The sequence below is a fragment of the Anabas testudineus genome, chromosome 17 (assembly GCF_900324465.2).
Source record: "Anabas testudineus chromosome 17, fAnaTes1.2, whole genome shotgun sequence".
NCBI classification, from domain to species: Eukaryota; Metazoa; Chordata; class Actinopteri; order Anabantiformes; family Anabantidae; genus Anabas; species Anabas testudineus.
Genome location: NC_046626.1, coordinates 2,473,335 through 2,493,277, shown reverse-complemented (window position 1 = coordinate 2,493,277; position 19,943 = coordinate 2,473,335). Strand labels below are relative to the sequence as shown.

The window sequence follows — 19,943 nt, the reverse complement described above, 5'->3', positions numbered from 1 at the left end:
TCATATGCTGCCGCTGCTTGCTTATATCCAGATGGTTTGTTCCTGCCATCTAGTGTTACAGTTCTAATACCACAATTAAAGGAATTTACATTCTATTTTCCTCATCAGAATTAGTGGTTTTCCATTTTCTTATGCTGTGCACAGGATGATCACTAAAAAGCCACATACAGAAAAAGTCAAACAAAGTGCAGTAGGACGAAACACTGAAAATAATACACCTAAGATTTACAACATTTAAACAGTATTTAATATAAAAAACACACTTTCACACTGCATACATGAACAACTAATAAAAGTATAATAAAAACAAACATCACTGCTCATCTGAAGATAAGCAGTGATTATTGACTGCAGGAAGAGCTCACAATGATGCTTTATCCTCAATTCCTAAAGTATCACTTTAACTGAAAGTAGCACCTTCAAATTCAGCTTATGGTTGTTATTCATACAGAGGTACTGTGCACACCTTATGCATTTTAGTCTAACACAGAAATAAATAGAGAAGTTTATACATATATATATACAATATATATTTGTATATATACAAATGTTGCTTCTCAGCTTGATCTTAAAACCAATACATACAAGTATGTATGCATGTCTCTATGCAGGGTCTATGTATTAACATACTGCATATATATATACATTAAGAATATACATTTTGTGTAAAATGTAATTTTTTTTTTTATTTTGCACAATGTATATATGCTGCACACTTTACTATACTGTAAATAAAAAAATGTATTTGATTTAAATGCATTAAGACATTTTAGTAAGTGAGAATCTCATGAGTTGTTTTCAGACAGAATAATACTAAGTAGCAAATTGAAATAGAAAATAATCACCCTGTTTGGAATAGCAATGTTGCAACAGCTCCCACTGCAGCCTCATTCCAAAGTTGCCCCACATGAAGACTGAAGAGGTTTCCCAATAAAACTGTTACAGTAGTTTGTATTGGGAAACATTTACAGATATTCCTAATACAGACACTCTCAGTCGGTGCAAACCATACTGAAGCCTTATATATACTAAAACCTGCTAGAAAGTTTGAAAAAAAAAAAAAACTTTTCATGCCCAGTAGTATTCAGTAGCATCAGCTGCTATGACAGCTTGCTTTTAGCTTTCACACACATTTCTTTAGGAAATGCACATTCTAGTTTTATTTATATTTTATTTATTATTTATTTTATTTTTTGTTTTGTTTTTCACACAGGTCACACATTTGGTTTGTTTTATATTCCATACAATCTTCCTTTTGGTGGAAAAGGGTCTAAATTCTTACAAGAATATGTATGTAATATATGAATCCTTTATCCTTTTTTTGCATATCCAAGCCTAAAGAGTCTCAAGCTCTCCTCCTTACAATTCAGAGCTGTCATCTGCTAGTTTAACAATGAATAATTGTTATATGTGTAATATAAACAAATATAATAGATACAGTCTGTATAAAGCAACTTCCCCCTCTCTTTACTTGAACCAAAACATGTAGTTGGACTGGAGAGCTGGAAAGCACATGTTGTTCCTGCAGGTACCTCCATAGCTAGGTGGACAGGCTGAACAAGGAATTCCCACTCTGTAAGGAGCCTCTCCCATCCAGTTCCCCCTGCACAGAAATGGTTATTTTTATTTTTTACTGTAACTACAGTAAATTGCAGTAAATGTTATGTGAGTTTCCCAAGCACTATTGAACCTTTAGGATATTTTTATGAAATGCCAAAACTCAAATGCTTTATCAAAATGAAATTTTGAATCATGTGTAACAGATGAAACATGTTAGAGAAAATCATTTAAAAAGTAGCCCAGACCTATTAATACATGACCTGGGCTCTAATTAAATAGAGGCACAGATCTGCAGAAAATCGGAAAGTCAAAAGCTCCACAAAAAACAACAGAAGAGAATCAGTATTTGTTTATCGACACCAAAATGTCAAAGCTTATGCAAGAACAGTTGTAACGCTTTCCTGTACCTGGCTCCTGTATTTGAGTCCTAGACAGTTTCATACTACTGACCAAAAATGTATATTTACTTACAATTTAAGTACATCAATACTGATTAGACTTTGCTATTTGCTCCATTCCTGTGAACACGATTCCTTAGGTAACCCTTGAGGGAATTTCTTCAAACATATAAATATCCTCATCTGGGGAGATGAGGTCACTAGATTTTGGTACTCAAAGGTCAAGGTTAATGTGTCATTGTGTCCCTATCATTTATCCATCCCATTTGTTCTAAAATTGTCATTATGGGGTACTGATTGTAGATTAATAAGTAGTAGTAATCATTTTAGGCAGCAACATAAAATTGAAAAAAGTGAAGGAGGTCTGAATACATTCTGCATTCACTGTAAAAAACGATCTGGAGGATTTGTCTGGTTATTTTGTAGCAGCCTGAAATCATTTGCATATTTTTAATGATAATAAACATTGTAGATGGCCATGCCTAATGGCACTGCACTCTGGGGTACCAAACTTACTTACTTTCCGGTACTGTATGTAAGTTCAATATTAAGCCTCACACAGGCCACCAAAAAAAGTGCTGATGCAATGAGTATTCAGATTGGTCTAATAAAATCTGGTTCATAAATCAGTCTCATAAATGATTCACCACAAAGTTTGGAATTTTAATTTGAGGACTTTCTTGGTTCAGGGTGACACATAATATTGCGGCAAGAACCACAAACACAATTCATAAACATGTAACAGGGCTTATGTAGTTAATGCTATTCGAAATTTATGAGAGCCACACACAAATGATAAAATTCTTCCTGACTGACTCACTGAGGGTGAACTCATACTTAGGTGAGTAGTTGCAGACGAGGAAGGTGGCCTCTCTCCACAGGACTCCCCACACAAACATGTTGTAGCAGGTCTGCACTGCACAGCCCACTCTATTGGTGGATGCCCACACCATCTGAAACAAACAGCAACAGTATTCACTAAATTCAGATTCACCATGTGTAGCAGAGTGCTCACCCGTGTGCAGATATACAGAAACTATTAACAGAAACTACAAACATACACCATAGACACCCCAATACACATGACTGACATTGCCAGATGCTAAGCCCTACTGCAAATGAGTGGAAGGTTACTCATTTAGAGTTCCAAAGACAACACATCATTCCAGCCTGGGGTCCACACCAATATCAGAGCCAGGTTGCAGAAGTATGACAAAGCAGGGCAAGTGCTGGCTGCCACAATAATGCAGCAGATGGGATTGACCAAGAGACTGCCTCACAGATTTCAGATGATGGGGTGACTTTCCATAATGCTCATAAGTCAGCGAGGACTAGTGTGGATGCACACTCAGCCCCACAGGGGCCGGCCTGCCTGCCCTTTCATATGCCTTTTGGATTTCATGCACAATCTAATATAAAAGCCTAATCTTAGAAACTGTTTGTCCCAAGCAGCTAGGCTTGCAGCAGCCTTGTTTGAAACGCTCTTCCAATGATAGGAATCTGACGCCCTCGTTGATGGAGCTCTGGCTCCCTGCAGAGTGCTAACCACGGAGTGGGGAAATCCCATGGCTAGGAACTTGGCCCTCTCAGAGGCCTAGCCAAAAGGCTGAGGACCTGGGGAAAAGGATGTCCTGTGGTTCTAGGACAGAAGGTCCCGTCAGGGGTGACCCTGAAAGACCATTGACATTGCAGAGGACGAAACCATCTGGGGCCAGTAGGGGGCTACTAAGAGAAAGTTCTCCTCCTCAACCTGAATCCTCTGTAGAGTGGGTATAGAAGAGTGCAGGGAGGGAAGGCGTACAGAAGGCCCTGTGACCACTAATGTGCCATTGCATCCATGCCCAAGGAAGGGTTGTCTTTGCCTCTGGCGAAAAACATCTTGAACGGTAATGGTCTCAAGAACTTAATAAGCATTCTCAGATCCAGTTTTTGACTCAGTTCCCAATCCCTCGTGGGGATTAGGAAATAGCAAGAATAGAAGCCACCACACTGATCGTTCCCCTGCACCTCCCTGATGGTCCCCTTTGCTAGGTTGATTCATATTACACATAAACTTCAAAGAGCAGTGATGCTGTACCTCCTCACCTGTGTGTAGTGTGTACACATGGGCCCGTAGCAGAGCAGAGGGCAGCGGGGATTGCAGAATTGAGGATACGGGAACACATAATCATTAACTTCGTCATACCAAGATTTGACCAGCTGCAGGATAGACTGATACCTGTGGTGGATAGTGAGTGACAGATCAGTAGCCAAGTGTCCATGCGTGCAACTGAAATACAGCAATTATTCCCCTCCCTGGTTGAAAGTCTCTGTGAAGGGCGTAATGTGATGTGTGATCTGGTGCACCTGTTACCACACCCCTGGTACCACTCAATCATGTAGGGTATTTCTTATATGCCCTACCTAAAATATGTCTTTGGTGTGGTTAGAAGACAAAGAGGAAGGACACAGCAAAGCCAGGTGCAAGGTCCTACACTGAAGTTTTTGTACTAGACAATAACTCCAAAACAAAGCTATTTGTGGAAACAAGAATAAAATCACAAACTGCAACTCTTAAATAATGTATTAATAAAATAAAAACACTTATGTGTGTAAATTAGTCATGAACAAATTATAGAACATTTGCAAATATTACTACTGTTCCAGCTTTCCTTCATAAACTAAAAGATTCTTATTATCTGCTCCAAATGTATCTTGGCTCATTTAGTAGAAAATACAGTTTTGTAGTTGTGTACAGCATCAAAGGCAATATATTGTAATCTTTTACTGCTCACATATATTCAGTTGTTTCAGTAATAGACATATTTTGTTTGTCTCTTGGTCTTAATCTGGGTCACATTTTGTGACACCCTGACATTCCAACAGATCATTAATCTGTATTTGAGCCACACTTATAGATGTTTCCATCTTGTTATTCAATATTTTTTTATTTGTTACTCAATACACATACATATTACATAGATAAGTGTTGTATTGTACTAGTAGAATGTTTCTTTATGAGAATCACTGACCTAATGAAAAAACGTTGTGCATCACTGGAGTGAGAGTTATAATATTGGAGATTACTAAAGATTTTTGTGTGCTGTGAAGTCAATTTCTTTTTTTTTTTACTGCTGCTTTTGTGACTTCTGGTAGAATATTTTATTGGCTAGACATTAACCACAGACTGTTGAAAATACTTAACAGTGTATGTAAGGTAAAACTAAGTAACACTTTTAAGTATGTGTGTGTGTGTGTGTGTGTGTGTGTGTGTGTGTGTGTGTGTGTGTTTTGCCCACCCCCCTGTCCAGACAGACAGGTTCTGTCCATAGTACTGCAGCAAGTAAGCTGGTCCATGTTCCCACAAACATGTAGCAGCCCAGGCTTCAGCTGTCCTAGCCAAATCACTGTCCCACACCTATTGAACAAAAAGATACCTGACAAATTTCAAGGGACAATAATTTACAATAGGGAGGAAATCATCTGCTCAAAAAAACACAAGGAACACTTTTTAATCAGCATCAAGTCAATTAAACATCTGGGATATTGAACTGGTTTGTTGTTGCAGGTAAAGGTCACTGACATTTTTTCCTCCTCATCTTTGGCTAGGGTCATTGTCACTGCTGGTAGCATGAGATGATACCTGTTGAGGCAGATGAACGCCGACCTTGATCATGGTACTGCTAGCGGTTTCTTCTATTAAAGGGAGGCTTTCCTCTCCACGGTTGCGTAGTGCTGTTCAAGTGGGATTTGTTGGGTTTTCCAGATAAATAAGGTCTTAACCTTACTATATAATGACTTATTGTCTGAATTATTTGAATTATTATTGTTGTGATTTGGCAAATAAACTGAATTCGAACTGAATTGAATTGCTAAGCATAGCTGAGCACACTGAGTATAAGAGAGAGAATGATATTGGGACAAATGTTATGGTGATGAATTATGACATTTCTTCTGTTCTAGGATGTTAGGTTCTCAAACAGCAAAAATACTAAGTTATAATGGTCCTATCTGGTGTGTGCATGGAGATATTTTGTTTTGGAATTTGAATGAACCCCCCATATAGTTTTCCTGTCTTCCTGCCTATGCACTATATACTGCACATTGGACACCAGAATAGCTTACAGACAGGCAAAGTGAATTTCAATTTCAGGAAAATAACAGTTACAGTATTTCTGGCAGTGTTTGTTATGCCCCCACTATGAAGAAGTCGGCTTCCTGTCTCTAAGCAAGCAGAACATAGATTGAAATTAATCAAGTACTTTTACAGTCAATACCTGTTTATAGATCATCGTGACATTTAAAAGACCTCAATACCATTAGGGCAGGGGTGTCAAACTCAAATTTGCAATGGGTCAAAATTTAAAACTGTGACAAAGTTGCGGGCCAAACTCAATATATACTGAAAAATTTACTGCAATTGTGCATGTTTTCCATCTCTCCAGATATGTAATGTTGAAACTTTTCATATGGAAACAAACTTTAGTTTTCAGTAAACATTGAATCTATAGCAAGCAAAGCTTAATATTATAAACAAATGAGAAATTAAATTAGAAATTAAACACACATCAGTGGTATTCGCTTCTTATTTAAATGAATTAAATAACTTATTTTGTCTTTATCTGTAGTCTTTCCCCTTCTATTTAATTAAAATCTTTTTTCACAGAACAACAACAAAACACCAAAAAATAATAATAATTTACTTAAAGTTTTCAACTATTAACAGTCCATGCCTTGAAATAGAAATTGTGCATAAAGACAGCATCATTCAAGCTCAGTTTGCTACACTCTGATTTACACTGATGCACATTGGTTCAAGCCAGATACCTGACATCTCTTCTTAGATGTCTGGGGTTAGGCTCTGAGCTGAGGAGATCCTCAAAATTGAGTGAAGGTATTAGTGGTGTATGCACTATTTACTGGGGGGCAGCTCTAAAACACATTTGATATGATCTTGTGGGCCAGATAGGGCCTGAGTTTGACACATCTGCATTAGGGTATTGTGGTCCATTAGGGTGTCCAAGACCAGCCATAGGCAAACCACCACTACTTTATATAATGACGTAATGACATGGCCCACTCTCAAGCTGTTGGAAAAGGTGAAAAGGTGCAAGTTGAACTAACTCTGAACCTGTATTAGCACAAGTTTGTGTTAATTGAAAAGGTATATGTCCGTCCTCTCGGTCACATTTATACAGACAGGAAAAGATTCAGGCAAAACATTTTCACACAGAACATTTGCCCCAATGCACTCTTCTGTGTGTTCTTATCGCTAACAGGTGTTGACCGCCTAATTGTGGTACAGTAGCAGTTGTGAATTATGTTTTAATTTTAGATCATTTAATAAAAATATTTTATAATTTTTAACATGTACATAAAAAATAAAGTTATAACAAAGGTTTTTTTTTAAATAAATAGATATTTGTTTATTGTTATTTGTCAATGCTTGTAAAATATTTATTTCGTTTCAGTCAAATATTTATATATGTAGTTATTTGTTTATCTACTTAGGCTACTCGGTTATTTAGGTGTCACTTTTAGGCGCCCATACCCGTAAAAAAGAACTTTACAAAACAAAATTGAAAGATTGTGTAGGCACTTCTAATCATAGTTTAACCAAATGTTCTCTTTTCGCTGCTGCGTAATATATTGCCCAGTCTTACAGTAATTAAGTTCTACAGTAATTGTACTTGCATCCTGATGAAATATGATGTCTCTCACCATGAACTCCATGTTGGCAGCGGGGGGGAAGACGTTGGCTCTGACTTGGTTGTGATAATCAAGGATGGCCACCATGTCTTGCTGACTGATGAAGCGTTTTCTCCGCACTCTGTGGACACCGGACGACGAGCTGGGTTCAGCTGCAGGACTTAAACTAAAGTCGGATGATTGTTGTAGCGGAGACCCGGTGGAGTTCATAACCCGCCCAGTAACTCCGCAAAACAGTGCTGAGCAGGACAGGAAATAAAAAACTCTCATAATGACTTGTTTAAAATGTCTGCCAAACATCATCAAAAGTCAAACTTAGTTGTCTTGCTGCGTGGTGACTGCGGCAACAGTGAGGCTGTAGATTCTCCTTAATCCGGTAAGTGTAAGGTAACCGGGTTTGGACCACCCCCAGTGTCTTTCAAAATAAAACACACAGCACAAAGGTTTTTAACAATAAGTCTTTGACAATAATATAACTTGTGACCATACTATGTCTTATATTAATCTTGGAAGAGTACACACAATGCTACAACACTAAGAATAGGATGAATCAATAAAGTCTGCAGGGATCAGTGACGGAGCTAGAAGAAATTTCACTGGGTTGTAAGAGGTTTTTGCAGGGTGAATAGTAATAATAATGATAAGATACATTATTGACTGCCTTGGGGAAATTGTGGACAGCTGTCAGACAGTAGGTACTACAGGGTTTCTGTGTCTTGTCCAAGGACACCTCCACAAGTAGCCAGGAAGAACCAGGAATCAAACCACTAACCCTGGGGTTCGTGGACGACTGCTCTGCCACCTGAGGTACGGTGAGCATGTATGTCAGAGTTTGTTTTGTTTTTGTTTTATTCAACCTGGTAGATCCAATAGCCAATAGTGGTGCTGCCAGTATGGCAACTTAAAGTTTCAGACAGAGCATTACTTCAGCTCAAGTTGAATATGTAATGTAAAATGACAAAGCGATTAGATGTCCTGCCTTCATTACATTTTAATCAGTGCCTGTTCCTGCATATTCCCTCAATACAAATAATTTCATTACACTTAATTTTATTTTTAATTAATACATCCTGGACCCAACCAAGCTGAACAGCTGATTGCGCTGCGGAGCTGTCTGTTCCCCTGACACAGGCATGTGATCCAGACAGAGGTACTTCAAAAAATTGGGCTGGGGAGAAAGTGCTTGGAAAAGAAGAGGCGACTTAGACCTGTCCTCTGCTCAGTGATCATGGGGAATGTAAGATCTATTTCCAACAAAAGAGACAAGCTTGCCGTACTCACAAGACACCAGCAGGAATACACAGACAGCAGCGACATTGTGTTCACGGAGACATGGTTGAGTCCTCAAATCCCCAAGTCTGTTTCTTTGGATAATTTTCATCTGCTCTGAATGGAGGATAAAGGTAAGAGGAAAGGAGGGGGTCTGGCTGTGTTTGTTAATGTGAGATTGTGCAAACTGGGACATTGCATAGTGAGGGAGCAACTGTGCAGCAGAGACATTAACCCGTTAGCAGTTAGTATGTGGCCATAATACCTGCCACGGGAGTTTACACACATCGTTGTGATAGCGGTGTACGTGCCCCCCTCTGCTAATGCAGACACAGCCTGTGACACACTGCTCTTCATTACCAGCAGACTGCAGACACAGCACCCACAGGCCCTCTACCTCATCTCCGGAGGCTTCAACCATGCGTATCCCTCATCTGATCTGCCCACATACACACAGTATGTCACCTTCCCAACGGCTCTGCAATTGTTGGGCTCATCATTGACGACGACGACGTGGAGTACAGAGGACTGACACAAGAATTCATGGACTGGTGTCGGCAGAACCACCTCCTCATCAATGTGGGGAAGACTAAGGAGATAGTGGTGGACTTCTGCCGATGTTGGTCTACTTTCCCTTCACCAGTGAACATTCAGGGAATGGAAATTGAGAGAGTAGAATCTTATAAGTACCTAGGTGTTCATCTGAACAACAAACTGGACTGGACTCATAATACAGATGCACTGTACAGGAAGGGCCCTGCCTCCTGAGGAGAATGCATCTTTATGGGTAAATGGGGCATCATCAGCGATCGTGGTGGTCTGCTGGAGCAGCAGCATCACTGAGAGAGGGAAGGAAGAAGCTGGACAAGGTAATCAAGAAGTCCAGCTCTGTCCTGGGCTGTCCTCTGGACTTAGTGAGGGAAATGGGGGTCAGAAGGGTCCTGGCTAACCTAGCATCTATGCTGAACCATGAGTCTCATCCCCTGCAGGATGCCCTGCCTTCCCTGGAGAGCAGCTTCAGCAGGAGACGAGAGAGGAGGAAACACAACTATAGGAGAGGGAGGACACAAAGTTAATGACATGCAACGGAGACACAAGGAGATTGTTGGCAGGACCCAGTGAAGCAGGGCTAACCTCAACTGGAATCTGTGGTCCTCACCCACCAAAAGCAAATGAGAAATCTTTCACTTTTTTCAGTCAAGAAGATGAACACAGAACAATGTAAGACTTAATGTAAGTGAATAATGATACATTTTTCACATTTGTATTTAAGATAAGATAAACTTTTATTGTCACTGCAACATCTTACAACAGGATTAAGGTGCCGACCTGTCTGTGCCATATATAAAATTTAAAAAAAGAAATAAAAACAGAATAAATAATTAGAAACAGTATAAAAAAACGAAACAAACATCAAGTAAACATTCGTGCTCCAGACCAGCTTAAATAAAGCAGACACTGCCTACAACTACACAAGTAAGCATTCTGTCACAGTACAAGTAAGCATTCTGTCACAGTTCCGTTCTATAGTACATTCTTTACAGTGTTTAATGTAGTTAAAACTTTTCTTGAGTCTGTCAGTCCTAGTTTTGATTGACCTGAACCTTCTCCCTGATGGCAGCAATTCAAAGAGGGAGTGTCCAGGGTGTGTAGTGTCCTTAAGAATGTTCTGTAATTTTTTAAGGCAGCGGGAACTGTGAAGTCCTTCTAGAGGGAGGAGAGGGCAACCGGTGATCCTCTGTGTAGTTTTAATGACCCTCTGGAGAGCTTTCCTCTGAGCCACTGTACACCTGCTGAACCACACACAAACACAGTACATGATGCTCTCAATGGAGCATCGATAAAAGGACACCAACAGTCTCTGGGAGATGTTGTTCTTTCTAAGTACTCTTAGGAAGTGCAGTCTCTGCTGGGCCTTTTTTATCAGCTCAGAGGTGTGTACTGCTCAGGTTAGATCCTCCTCTATGTGGACCCCCAGGAGGCGGAAGTCTGAAACCCTCTTCACGCAGTCCCCACTGATGTACAGTGGAGAGACCTCAGTTTTTGTCTTTGTGAAGTCAATAATGACCTCCTTGGTCTTTGATGTGTAGTTGGAGTATGGAAGTCCCAGGTCCAACAGTTTGTTCACTAGTTTGTGGGGAAGAATGGTTTTAAATGCAGAGCTATAATCCACAAGGAGCATCCGTACATAGTTTCCCTGATGATCCAGGTGGTACAGTGCTGTGTGGAGGGCTGTGGCTACGGCATCCTCTGTGGAACTGTTCGCCCTGTACACAAACTGGTGTGGGTCGAAGGATGGTGGGAGTAGTGAAGTTTTTCTAACGCACTTCATTACCACAGCTCTGGCTGGTTGAGGCTGGTGATGTGTATTTTCTTGGGCAGGGGGACTATGGTAGTACAGCAGATAGGGCCAGAGACAGGTTGAAAATCCTGGAGAAGTCTCCAGCAAGCTGGTCCGCACAGCCCTTCAGTACTCGTCCAGAGATGCCATCTGGATCAGCAGCCTTCCTCGAGTTGATGGACCTCAATACGCCCCTCACCTCGTGCTCCTTCATGGTGAGGCCCACAGTAGCCTCATACTGTGGGCCGCAGGATGTGCATGTGTGTTTATTGTGTGGATGTCTGGTTGCTCTACCTTAAATTGTAAATGGTCTGCACTTATATAGCGCTTTTCTACCTAGCTGGTACTCAAAGCGCTTTACACTGCATCTCATTCACCCATTCGCACACGCACTCACACACCGATGGCAGAGCTGCTATGCAGCAAAGCTGACCTGACTCACCGGGGGCAACTTGGTGTTCAGTATCTTGCCCAAAGGACACTTTGGCATGTGACGTGGCAGCCGGGAATCGCACCACCAATCCTGTGATTGGCAGACAACTGCTCTACCCAAAGCGGGTGAAGAAGAGGTTCAGTTCCTCCGCCAGCCACCTTTGGGCCTAGTGGGTAATCCTGGAGTTGGTCAGATGCTGGACTCCCTGCTGTTGTTGTTGACAGTGTGTTAATCTTTGTCAGTCCTCTGTTGACAATTTAAGCCATATTGAGTGAAATATAACAGTAATGATATTGAGTAGTAAAACACACATAAAAAATAATAAATAATGCACTGAAACACTTCTTCCTTTAACACTTTGTTTTAATTTTTTTCTCCTTGACTTAAACAAAGCAATGCATTGAAAAGCAGGAAGTAGTTCAGATTTCCCTTTTGTGTCATGTTGTCTTGGTGTCATATGTTAGCTATTGCTTAGAGTTTATTGGAAATTATTGATCATTTAACATTATGACTGGACACACATTGCAGCAGTAAGCTGTGTGTGTTTTACAGGAACTGTCTATAAAATGATATTACTGTATGTATAACAAACCATAAAATTGTATTATCTAATCAGACTCCTCAGACTTCTTGTTACACAATCACACTGTGGGAATTCAACTTCCTTTCAGAGGACAGTAAAGTCTCCATAACATTCAGGTTTTAGGGTTAACACTGGGTTTAAGAAAAGGTTAACAGTGTCTGTGTTTTGGTGTGTGTGTGTGTGTGTGTGTGTGTGTGTGTGTGTGTGTGTGTGTGTGTGTGTGTGTGTGTACAGGAGGAGGATAGCTGAGAGCCTTTACTACCATATAAAGACAAGCTCAGATTTGATCAGGAGGCAGGTCTTTAACATATGTCAGGATTTCAGTTGTGCTTTTTTCAAGTCAAAAGTCTGTTCCTAAAAAAACTAAATCACAGCAACTGTAATAGAAGCACACTACTCTGCCAAATTTGACTTTGGCAACATGCAAAGGTTAACATTATAACTGCTTTCATAAAAACACAGAGTAGTAGATCAAAATTATCTTTTGACACTATACCAAAAATATAGTTTACAGGTTATAACTTCAGGTATTTGGCTGTTACTAACATGTTTGGTACTTTTTGTACATAAGCTGATCACAACTCAGACAGTGCTATATTGCCCCTGGGTGCATTTCCAGGTATATTTCACATTTACCTTTATATGGTATGTAAGTATGACATGACTAGTTGATTGCAGAGCATTTGGATGAACCACAATGAGTGTACAAATAGTGAGAGGTTCTCACTATGTCCCACCAGATGTTAACAACAGAGTTACATAATTACTGGAACTGTCCCACCTCCATTATCTGACCTACAGCCAAAAACAAGGTCACACAAGAACTGTAGTAGTTCAACACAGAGCTGCCAGACTAGCCTTAAACATCTTTATTTTATTGCCATTTAACAATGCATTTCACTTGATTCTCAATGTTTTCTGATGATTATTAGGAAAACTCAGCTTTTTACACGTGTACTTTAACTGCTAACATCTTGGTCTCTACTAAGATGGATCAGATATGTATTCTCAGACCAAAAGCAAGTGATCTGAGAGAGTTGTCAGATTGGAACCTCAACACAGTTAATCAAATTATTAATTAATTATTAAAGCTCAAAACCAGCTGCAGAACAACATAAACCCATTGACCTATAGTAGTAGTACTTAGTATCTATTTAATCAGTTGTTACACTTTATGTGCACTACCCATCCTCCAAGTACAGTCCTTCTCTACATTATCCTTAATGCTTTACCTTGTTGAAGAGTGCTGGATGTTGTATGTCTTTGGATGGTGGGACAAAGTCAGTGTACCCAGAAAGAACCATGCAGGCACAGAGAGAACATGCAAACTGGCACCTGGTCGATTCCAAGTACAGTGATACATCAAAATATTTACTATATTATGTAGGGCATTATTAAACAACAGATATTTGTTAATGGTCACATTCTAGTTCGTGATTTATTTATTATCAGGTGGTTCATGAGTCATTCTCCACTCAGTCCTCACTAACACATCACATAATTGCATACTTATATTCATACTACAAGTTGTTGTTTGCTATTGGAAAACAAGTAATGGAAATATTTCTTCATTAAATCAAACTAAAAGTGTGTCTCAGTGTTGCCCTGGAAAGAAGAAAAATGTACTGTGATACAGCATCTTAAAAGAATGCATAAAACCTACACCATGTGTTACAAGAAACTGGCTGCATCTTTTCAATTAAAGATCTAGATGATCATATTTTTTTTGGATTATTAGTCTTTATCCTTTGCATTGGGTTGTATCAATGTACTTGAATAATTGTGACAATGCAGTAGCTTTTACTTTTTCCCTTCTCAATAAAATTGTTTATCCATAAAACAGCACATTATGTGGATAATAACTATAACTGTTTCTAGAGAAATAATTTGCTGTTTAGGGTTGTTTATGGTGTCTTCATCACACAGCTGCTGTACTTGTAACAAACATATCTTTCTGTTTCTGAATTCTAAAATTGAAAGCTTAATTAGTGTGAGTCCAACTTTAACAATACCGGGCCATAACCCAACAGCATGTAAAAGCACAAGAGCTTGTACTTGTTGCACATACCCGCTGCTGAAATCATTGTTTCTATATTAGCATAATGACACAGCTCTAGAGTGTTTTCACTGGCTAATGTGCTGGGGCTGATAGAGGGGGAGCCAAACGTTGAGAATGAATAGGAGTGTTCAGCTCTCTTTCTCACTAGTTGAATCCATTATAAACTCCTGTGATGGAGAATTTGCAGCCAAGTTGGCACTTGCAGCTATATTCTTCTTTTGTCTCAGTATTGCACAGTATTTTCCAACTATCATTAACACAAGTGGAAACAAGTCATTTTAACTTCAGGGAAAGAAAGGATGCAATCTGGATTTGAACCTTACTCTGATTAAATGTTGCCTTAAGTACAATACTGAACTGCAGCTTAGGTTGGGTTTGATAGCCAGAAAACCATCACACTCAAAATGCCAAAATGTATCTTTTGTACTCTTCCCAGTTTTTGTACCTGCTGCCCACTGAGGCTGTTCGGCATGATGTTTGCACATTTTTCTATGCTTGCATGAAGTATTTTTTGAAGTATAGTCCACAGACATACAGGAATGCTTTCCCTGTGTCAGTACTGTGACTCAATCTGTTCAGGCATAACTGGCAAAATAGTTCTTTACAAATTCCACCTAATCAACTGTACACTACGCCGCCCAGAACTATCCCCACCTATGCCTGTCAGACCACAATTCTCATCTTTGTCTTTTATTATATCCATTTTACACACCAAAAATCAAAACTGCTGGGCCCATGCTAAAGACCATTAGAACATACCCAGAGGATGATATCCCTAAACTTCAGGACTGTTTCCACCACACAAACTGGAATGTATTTGGAAGCCAGGACATACATACGTATGAGTCTCTGGACAATTGCATCACTACGGTGTTCATTTAAACAGTTCAATATCACAGTCATGCCTAAATTATTACAGCCCTGTGGTACTCTATACCAGCCAAATGCCTAGAGAGGCTAGTCATTAAACACATTAAGAATGCAATACCACCAATTTGCATACAGTGCTAACAGGTCAACAGAGGGTGCCATTGCTATTGTGCTTCACACAGTACTGGGACATGGAGCACAAAAACACCAATTCAAAGCTGCTTTTTGTTGACTTTAGTGTGGATTAAACACAATTCAACCAAATGAACTCTGATTCAAACTGCACAATCTTAACATCGAACACCTCACTTTGTATTTGTACTATGGATTTCCCTTACAGTGAGTGAGAGTTGGCAAGCACACACACATCCACCCTTTTATTCAACATGGGCGTCCCTCAAGCATGTGTGCTTAGTACACTTCTCTATACCCTTTTCACATGATTGCTCTGCCTCCTATTCACCAAATCAAATCATCAGATTTGCTCATTACACCACAGAACTTGGGCTCATTGACAATGACAATAAGGCAGCTCATAGAAATGAAGTACAAGATCTGACATCATGGTGTGACTACCACAACTTGGTCCTTAATATCAAAAAGACCAAGGAATTGATTGTTTTTCCTTCACTGCCATTACACACCACATTCCACCACTGCAATAACTGTGAACTGGACTTTAGTTATTTGCAGCATTCACATGATACTCCACAATTTTGTTTTATGTCCCCATTTTTATATGCTGTTCTAATGGTATCTCATTGTTATTTTTAATCTGTGTTATTATGACAATGAAAAAAAAAAGTAGAATTTTGCTTTTTATTTGGAAATCAAGGTTCCAGAGGCTAGAGAGTGGAGAGTCACCCAATCCAAGTTGACTAAAGTTCAGGATGAGGTTTTCACATGCCATGGGGCCATGTTATCTGCGGTGGTGGAGGTCCACTGTGTTTTATGAAGTCCAAAGTCATTGCCTCAGAAGAGGTTCTTAGAGTACTTCAATGCTTTTGTCTGCTTACAGCTTAATCAAAATGTCACTTTCCTTTGTAAGTAGGTCACAGAGTCAAAACTATCATTAACTAGTTTGCTAACAATGATCCTACTCTATTTGATTATCCAGCCAATTCATCTGGTGTCAAGAGGAAGATGATTCAATTACAGCCTCACTTTTTCATGTCATCACTGTTTACTGCACTACATTCCATCCCTGATTATTACAGACCTTTTTTTTTATCCATCTATAGATTTTCTTTCAGCTTATTGAGTTTGTTATTTTTATGTTATTTTGTATTTGTGTTGGTATGGTTCTTTGAACATAGAGCAGCTGTAATGAGGCCAAAACAAAGTCCCTCTGGATTAATAAAGTTTCTTGAAACTTGAACTTTTTAAAAGTCAGAGTCACTTCTAAGCACACCAAGCCAAACAATAAAATTGGTGTGTAAGCAGAGGTCCTGAGTTTTTGTAGCCCCACCTAGTTAATTATCACCATCTGCCACTGGCTGTGAAGCAACACTGTAATCCTAGGTCCCTGTTTTGTTTGTATCTAGTGTATGAAAGTAAGTTATAAGTTATATTTATACTCATATGGCTCTATAATATGTTTTAATGATACCCTGTGGCCCCAAGGTTATATCTGGTACTGTAATGGAGCAATGCAAAAAGTGCTAACAAGTGAACATGGGTGTTGCATGGCTGGATCATGGATGAGGCCAATAGGCCAGTGCCCCATGGACAGGAGCCACTGGGTGTGGCCTCAGGTTTTCCAGGCATAAGCCCAAGGACTTCTTAGGCCCTAGGTAATATCGTCAGGTTTTCTGAAGGCCTTAGAATGCCAGGAGACTAATTAACAGTACATAGAGAATAGCCTGGGCTGTAGCAGATTGAAGGATGAATGGACCTGTCCCTCGAATTCAAATAACTGCATACCAGCAAAATTAATTTTAAGTTGATGATGCCTCTCAGCAGCTGCAGGACTGTTTCAAGAGGACCAACTGGGACATCTTTGAAGATCCAGACCTGGAGGTGTTCACGGATAGTCTGCTATGTTGCATTAAGAACAGCATAGACACTGTTACGGTGGATAAGCACATCAGTGTGTACCCTAACAAGAAGCCCTGGATGAACCGGGAGATCCAGCAGCTACTGAGGGAGAGAAACACTGCCTTCAGGTCTGGTGACAGGGCTCTCTGCAGCTCGACACAAGCCAACCTGAAGGGAGGCATCAGGAAGGCCAAACTGGAACAGTTAACAATGTGGTGCAGTGGGAACAATCTGCTCCTTAACACTTCTAAGACAAAGGAGGTTGTCATCTCCAGAGGGTCATTAAAACTGCACAGAGGATCACCGGTTGCCCTCTCCTCCCTCTAGAAGAACTTCACAGTTCCCGCTGCCTCTCTTTGAATTGCTGCCATCAGGGAGAAGGTTCAGGGCAATCAAAACTAGGCCTGACAGACTCAAGAAAAGTTATCCCGTAGCAATAACCACATTAAACACTGTAAAGAACGGACTATAGAATGTAAATGTGCCAGAATGCTTACTTGTGGAAGTGAGAGCTGGTCCGGAGCACAAATGTGAGGTTCTTTTGTTTACTTGATGGTTGTTTTACCTCTGAATAACCTCTGACTTTAGAAGGAAATTGGAGGACATCCAGGACTTTATGTCTGAATGCTTGAAGTTTGATTAATGTATTAGTTTCTTCTGTTTTCATAGATAAACATAGCTGGGTATCATCTACACAGTCAGTGTTTCCTAATAATATTGCCTAAGGGGGACATATATAGGGTGAAAAGAATCAGTTCAAGCACAGAACCCTTGTGGAACTCTGTAGCTAACTTTGCTGTGCATGGAAGACTCACCATTAACATGCACAAACTGGAATCTATCTGATAGATATGATTTAAACCAGCCTAGTGCTGTTCCTTTAACCCTAATGGCACATTCCAGTCTGTGTAATAAAATATTGTGATCTATAGTGTTGAATGCAGCACTAAGATCTAACAATTAAATTCAATTCAATTAAATGTTATTTGTAGAGCGCTTTTTACAATTGAAATTGTCACAAAGCAGCTTTACACAACCAAAGAACAGTACATGAACAGTGAATGTGTAAGAATCATAATGATCAGATTGTCCCTGATGAGCAAGCCGAGGGTGACAGTGGCAAGGAAAAACTCCCTGAGAAGGCAACAGGAAGAAACCTTGAGAGGAACCAGACTCAACAGGGAACCCATCCTCATATGGGTGATTACATGCCGTGTAGGCAGCAGTCCAGTATAACAGTTAATGTCTTTTAAGTTAATATGGAGTCCAGTTAGTTATTGCAGGCAGACTTGTTCCATTCCTTGACTATCGAGCGTTGAGTCGAGACCTCCAAGAAACAGCTTCCGACGTCCGCCGAGGCCAAGACCGACTTCATAGTAGCTGGTGACCAATCCAGTCTCCAAACGCATTCCATAGGGCAAATGGTGGATCCAGGCGACGAGATCTCCAGCCAGAAGTTGGGCTTCAGGACGAGTCAGACAGGTCCAGAGGGCAAAGGGTGGAATGACGTGTAGCTCGACAGAGAGACAGGAAGAGGGAAAAGAGAGAGGGAGAGGGAAAGAGAGAGAAGAGGAGAGATTGCAGTTAGTTGTATTCACAGTCAGATAAAGTTTGAGGTGAATGTATATGTAGAATAGTGCAGCAGGGACTCCGGCAGGACTAATTATGACAGCCTAACTAAAAGGGTGGGTTCAGAAGGAAACACAGACATGAGGGCTCACTGGGATGTAGAGCAACCAATCACTTCACCATCAACAAACCTGAGTGATCAGTGAGAGTTGGGAAGACAGCATCTAAACATACCAGTTCACCATAATGCTCTATGTCCATGAGTCCTTCCCAAATCTATTTACTCAAATGCTTGACTAAATAGGTAGGTTTTCAGCCTAGACTTAAACACTGAGACTGTGTCTGAGTCCCGAACGCTATTTGGAAGGCTATTCCATAACTTTGGGGCTTTGTAAGAAAAAGCTCTGCCCCCAGCTGTAGTTTTTAGGATACGAGGCACTGACAAGGAAAGTAAGTAGGCGTGGTGGATCATAAGACACTAGCAATTCCCTTAGATACTGCGGCACAAGACCATTTAATGCTTTAAATGTCAAAAGTAGTATTTTAAAATCAATGCGAAATTTCACGGGGAGCCAATGAAGTGTAGATAAGATAGGCGTGATGTGCTCGTATCTTCTGGTTCTAGTGAGGACTCTCGCTGCTGCATTCTGAACTAACTGAAGCTTGTTTATGCAACTGGTTGAACAGCCAGACAGTAAGGCATTACAGTAGTCCAACCTAGAGGTGATGAAAGCATGGACTAATTTTTCTGCATCATTTAGTGATAAAATATTCCTTATTTTGGCAATATTTCTGAGGTGAAAGAAAGCTGTCCTGGTGATATTATCTACATGAGCTTCAAATGAAAGACTGGAATCTAGAATCACACCAAGGTCTTTCACTGTTGCACTAGATGTAACAGAAAGGCCATCTAGAGTTACGGCGTGATCTAAAATCTTGCTTCTAGCTGCAGATGATCCTATAACTAGTACTTCTGTCTTATCAGAACGTAGAACGTAAACTAAATTGTTAGTATTTCAAATAGCTTGGAAGGAGAGCATCCTGAACTATAAAAAAGCTCTTAGTGCAGCTAGATCAACGTATCTCTCCACTCTCATAGAAAACAACAAAAACAACCCTAGATTTTTATTTAATAC

General features: G+C 40.1%; 1 protein-coding gene across 1 annotated transcript; it reads right to left on the bottom strand.

Annotated features, from left to right (window-relative positions):
* Positions 1–281: 281 nt before the first annotated feature.
* LOC113172119 (peptidase inhibitor 15-like) lies at positions 282–7,986 on the bottom strand. Its single transcript, XM_026374950.1, has 5 exons — positions 7,659–7,986; positions 5,237–5,355; positions 4,044–4,176; positions 2,796–2,911; positions 282–1,603 (listed from the first exon to the last, which is right to left on the bottom strand). Exons 1-5 carry the CDS (start codon positions 7,947–7,949, stop codon positions 1,468–1,470), a joined length of 795 nt encoding a protein of 264 aa, XP_026230735.1. The 5' UTR covers positions 7,950–7,986; the 3' UTR covers positions 282–1,467.
* Between the last annotated feature and the right edge of the window lie 11,957 nt (positions 7,987–19,943).

Coding starts and splice junctions, on each gene's coding strand:
- LOC113172119 (XM_026374950.1), bottom strand. CDS start 7,949: ATGATGTTTGGCAGACATTTTAAACAAGTCATTATGAGAGTTTTTTAT. Junction 5,356..7,658: donor CTGCCAACATGGAGTTCATG/GTGAGAGACATC, acceptor TTTGTTCAATAG/GTGTGGGACAGTGATTTGGC. Junction 1,604..2,795: donor GTCTGCAACTACTCACCTAA/GTATGAGTTCAC, acceptor ATTTCTGTGCAG/GGGGAACTGGATGGGAGAGG.